The sequence below is a fragment of the Eptesicus fuscus genome, chromosome 8, assembly GCF_027574615.1.
Source record: "Eptesicus fuscus isolate TK198812 chromosome 8, DD_ASM_mEF_20220401, whole genome shotgun sequence".
NCBI lineage: Eukaryota > Metazoa > Chordata > Mammalia > Chiroptera > Vespertilionidae > Eptesicus > Eptesicus fuscus.
In genome coordinates, this window is record NC_072480.1 from 10,479,395 (window position 1) to 10,484,725 (window position 5,331).

The 5,331-nt window shown below is 42.1% G+C and overlaps 1 protein-coding gene across 1 annotated transcript; it reads right to left on the bottom strand.

Annotated features, from left to right (window-relative positions):
- Positions 1 to 1,937: 1,937 nt before the first annotated feature.
- Positions 1,938 to 4,054, bottom strand: LOC103295639 (septin-7-like). Its single transcript, XM_054719767.1, is given in 1 exon segment — positions 1,938 to 4,054. A coding segment is annotated over 1 exon segment (1,305 nt). The 5' UTR covers positions 4,003 to 4,054; the 3' UTR covers positions 1,938 to 2,697.
- Between the last annotated feature and the right edge of the window lie 1,277 nt (positions 4,055 to 5,331).

Here is a 5,331-nt window from a genome sequence, read left to right on the forward strand (position 1 = left end):
CTGGGCTGAGGGACCCCCCCCCCCCATGCACAAATTTCATGCACGGGGCCTCTAGTATAATGATAAATGTATGACAGATCTACACACATATGGATGAGTCCCTCAGACATAAGGTTAAGCAAATAAGCCAGATACAACAGAATAGATACTGTATGATTCCTTTTATATAAAGTACAAAACTGGCTCAGGTAATTTGTGCTGTTAGAACATGTGACATTGTTACGTTGAGGGATAGTGACTGGATAGGGGCTTCTAAGTTGTTGGTAATTCCTTTTTCTGGGTTATGATTAAATACATTTGTTTAGTTTATAAAAATTATCAAATTTTACTTTTATGACGTGTACTTTTCTGTGGACATATTTTAATAAAAGTTCTAAAATATTTTCTCAAATTAAGATACCGTAGATTTCTCAAATATTAAGCATAGAATTAATTTGACATTGCTTTTGATCTTTGAAACCTAGTTTTTATATTATTATTATTATTATTATTATTTTAAAAATTTGACTTGATCTCTAACTCTCATGGCTCTGCGGTACAGATAAAATGCATTTTTCTTCAATAAGAAAGTTTGGACTAGGTCACCATTGATGTGCTTTGAGTTCTTAAATACTTCTCAACAAAGTTCTGTCCTTATGTCACTTCTCTTTGCATTCCTTTCCATCTCTACATGCTCTTTCATCCACCCCATTAGTTTCCCCTACTGATGATCGATACCCAAATTTCTAGCACTTTTCTCTCCTTATCTCCAGAGACCCGGGTCTTTAAAATGTAACATATGCATTTTTGGAGGTTTTGCAAGATCCTCCTTGGGTGGAGGCTGTGGGGAGCGGCTGCAACTTGGCACCCAGCCTCACTGAGGCTGCCATCTGGACACGCTGGGGCCCTGATGTGCCATGGCCTGGACCTCCAGGCTGGACTTGGCACTGCTGCCCCCCACTGGCAGGCCAGGCAACCCCACTTTCCAGAAGTTGGGGCCGTAACTGCGCTGTTAGCCAAGGAGGGGGCTGTAGCCTCGCTGGCCCGGGCACTGCTAGAACTGAGGGCTGGACAGAGACTGAAAACACTGCAGATCTGTGGGCAAGCCAGGAGTGTCTGGGGCAGAGAGAGGCAGCCCGGTCAGCACTGGCTGTGAAGCACAGTGGCAGGAGCCTTAGGTTGAAACCCCCCCAGGAGGGAGCAGTGCCGGTGCCCTGCCATCATTCTGCCTGTGAAGTTCAAACTGACCTGTTTATGTGGGAGCGACCAGGTGGTGGAGCTCAGAGCCAGTGTAGGTGGAGCTCAGAGCCAGTGTCGGGGACTGAAGGACACACCCAGCATTAAGTCTGAGGCACCCTTATTTCCGGGAGGAACTCTGGGCCTCGATCAGGTCATGGACTGGACAGTAGGACCCGGGAAGAGGATCAACCTGGTCCACCTGGAGCGCAGGGGAGGCGCCCTCTCCTTCACCTGCAGGGTCTGCTTCTGGCCCACCCTGCAGCGACCCGATGTAAAGGGGAATGGCTCCAGGCTGGAAGTCTGCACCCTGCAGCTGGGCTGGTGGCACTGGAGACTCCGATATCTGGTCAGAGCCTGGGCAGAAGCCCTGCACAGCAGTGGCTAGTGGCACTGAAACTTTGGAATGCCAAGTGGGCTTTTTGTGAATTAAAAAATTTTTTTAAATTTATTTTTATTTTTTTACATCACAACATTGTTTATTATGTGAATTTTTTTACAATACAAACAAAAAATACAGAAATGCAATATATGAATACAGCTAAATGCAGAATGGTGACTTTTTTTCTTTTCAAGAGGCCATGATTCCCATTTCTAGTAAAATAAAGAGGCTGCACATGGGTAGAAAGAGGTTGGTCGTTAACTCCACAATTTTGCCTAGAAATGATCTATAAATGCATTTCCCCCCTGCTACTTACCATAAAATGTAAAAAGGGAATTAAAGGAAAGTTTCCTTGTTGGTTCCTACCATATGAAAGATGCTATATTCTATTTTAGCAGGGCCAATATATGGAAAATACCTAAATTAAATGTTATTACAAAAATGAAGCTGTAATGAGACTCTGGCTAAAGAGGGCACTAAATGAGAATAATATATATTTAAAGAATCCAAAACAAACAAACAAACAAACAAAGGCTGTTATAAAAAAGCTCTAGGTGCATTGTAAGCATATAGGTTTTTTTTTCCATGTGTATTTTTAAACAATGGAAGTGTCAAAAAATAGGGTCAACTGTGTTAGACTAAATTACATTATTGTATATGCTGCATTGGATGGAACCTTTGTATTATAATTATTATAGAGAAGCATAGTTTGCATCATATTATGGCAATTTGCCCTCAGTGAAAACCTTTCAGAGTCCTTTTATTTTGGAATATCCTGTAAACAGTCAAACCATCAGAACATGATTGTACAATAGTAAAATGTTTTCTTGCATTAAATTGAAGACATCTGTTTAATAAAACAAAAGAAAATGTAGGAAAGGTACTTAGAGCTGTTAGTTTCTAAGTATACAACAATACCCTAGACAATTCAAGGCATCTTAATCTCCATCAAGAACAAAAAATAATAATAATTTTTGTCATGCTGTTAAATCCATCATTAAGGATAAAACTGGTGCAAATTGGTCAAACGGATCCAACAAACACTGATGTCCAAGCTGGTATATTGGCAACTAATACATAACTGGTGATCAATAGAGGGTTTAAAAGATCTTCCCTTTCTTGTTCTTTTCCAAGGTTCTTGAAGAGTTCTGTTCTAAAATACGTTGCTGGGCTTCCCAGTTGGCGTTCTCATCTTCAAACTGACGGCGTTTTTCCTCTAATTCTTTGTGCTGTGCTTCCAGATTCTTTTTCATTTGCTCATGGTGCCGTTGGAGCTCAGCCTCAGAGTCCTTCCGTTTCTGAACTTTTTCTTTGACCTTCACCTCAAACACCTGCTCCATCTCCATCTCCATCTTCTTCATCTTACCTACATGCTCCCTTCTTTCTTCTTCCATTTGTGCCAGAGGGCTCTTAGTAAGCTGCCCTTTATTCTTGTTATTATCAACTCCATTGTAAGTCACAGCTGCCAATTTTCTGCTCCGGTAGTTCTCATAGTGTACATTATTAGAGACATCTTTCAAGTCCTGTATATGTGTTCTTATCAACATATTTCTTAGAATTGTGAAATCACAATGTTCACCATTTTCAACTTCAGCAACACCCCAAGGGTACTGCCTTCCTCTGACCCTTTCGCCATTAAGTTCAATGATAGTATTACTACCTACCACAGCAAGAGGTAAACGGTCCTTTATCTTTTTAACAAGCTTATTTTCTTCTTCATCATCTGTCTCTGGAAATTCGTATATTTTAATTTTATGTTCTTGGATTTCTTTCATTATCTGTTTTTTAAACTGTTGGCACTCCTCTGGTGCGAGTGTGTCTGCTTTGGCAATAAGTGGGATGATGTTCACTTTTTCATGCAAACGCTTCATAAACTCAGTATCCAATGGTTTAAGTCCATGTCCTGAAGGAGCAATGAAGTATAAACAACACTGCACCCTGCTATCAGGCATCTGACGTCTGCTCACTCGAGATTCTGCGTTTAGGTAGTCCTCACATTTACTATCAATGTAGTCGATAACAGGCTGCCAGCAATTACTATTACCCACTGCATCTCCGAATCCTGGGGTGTCAACTATTGTGAGCAGCAACGGAACCCCACCTTCTGTGATTAAAACTTCAGATTGTTCCACCTGTACAGTCTTTTTTATTCTATGGGAAGGACCTGGATACTCTGGAGAATACAGATCTGTGAGGAATAATGAGTTGATTAACGTTGACTTTCCCAATCCAGATTCACCCACCACCGTAAGTGTGAATTCAAGCCCTCTCTTCACTCATTTCCTGTATACTTGACTTGGTGGATTTGCAAATCCCACATAGCCTTCAAGGTTCTTCTGTTGAGCCATGGTGCTGCTGTGGACGCTCCTCTCCTCAGCAGCAGCGGATCTCGCACTGACCCACATCCCCTCCCCATCCGCGACCAGCCCGGGAGCGGCGCAGCCCGCGATTCTCCAAGGCCGCCTACGCCACTTCCACTTGCTCGCAGCCCCCGGTCTCCTCCTCCGGCTCGCGCCCGCCCCACGCTCTTAAACATTTTTTAATTCACTTCTTTTATTGTTGATCTTTTTGATACCCCCTGCTGGAAGTGGCTGTGAGGGGGTGCCAGCAAGCCAGGCAGAGCTGAAGCATTGGAAGGAGGGGAAGTGCCTGCCCCCCACCCCCCATAAAGCTACGGGCACCACCCTATACTTGAGTCTGTTCAAACCATCTTGGCCAAGACCAGGATATCCCCACAGAGTCCAGTTCCAGGGGGGAAGGGAGAACAGCTCAGAACAGGGACGTTCAAGGTGTTCAACACAAGGCAGAACCAGCCTCTGCGCTATGGAGGCACCACCCACTCCACTACTTGGGACTCCACCCTATTGGGGTACAGTCAGGGTGCCCAGGGCCAGGCAGGGACAAGGACTCGTACTGCCCTGTACTAGAGATCGTCCCAGGAGGCCTGGGATCAACACACCAAGGGAACATCAGAGCAAAATCCAGGGAGCTCCACAAATAGCAGATCAAAAGTTTTTTCTTTCTTCTCTTTTTTCTTTCATATCTCTTATTTCTCTCTTTTCTTTTACTCTATTCCTTTATTCTCTTTTCTTCTTTATATTTTAAATAAAATTTAAATTTTTATTATTTTTATTTTTTTTTTTTTTCTCTTTTCTTTTCCTATGCTGTATTTTAATGTAATCATTATTATGTTTTAAAATTATTTCATTTAATTTTTGTTTCCTTTTCTTTTTATTCTTTTTTAAAATTTATTTATTTTCTTTATTTATTAAGGTATTACATATGTGTCCTTATCCCCCCACTGCCCTCCACCCAGCCCTGCTCATGCCCTCACCTCCCCTAATGTCTGTGTCCATTGGTTATGCTTATATGCAAGCATACAAGTCGTTTGGTTGATCTCTCCCCCTTCCCCCCCCCTCCCCTGCCTTCCCTCTGAGGTTTGACAGTCTGATCGATGCTTCTCTGTCTCTGGTTCTGTTTTTGTTCATCAGTTTATATTGTTCATTATATTTCACAAATGAGTTCTTTTTATTCTTATTCTAGTTCTTTTCTCATCCTTCTTTTCTTCCATATTCCTTTTTTTCCCCTCCTTCCACCCCCCTCTAATTCTTTGGTTTCATGTCTTTTAGTATTATTTTAATTTTTTTCTTTTCTTCTTATTTTTTAGTCTAACTTGTTATGATTGTACTAGAGGCCTGGTGCATGAATTCATGCACAGGTGGGGTCCCTTGGCC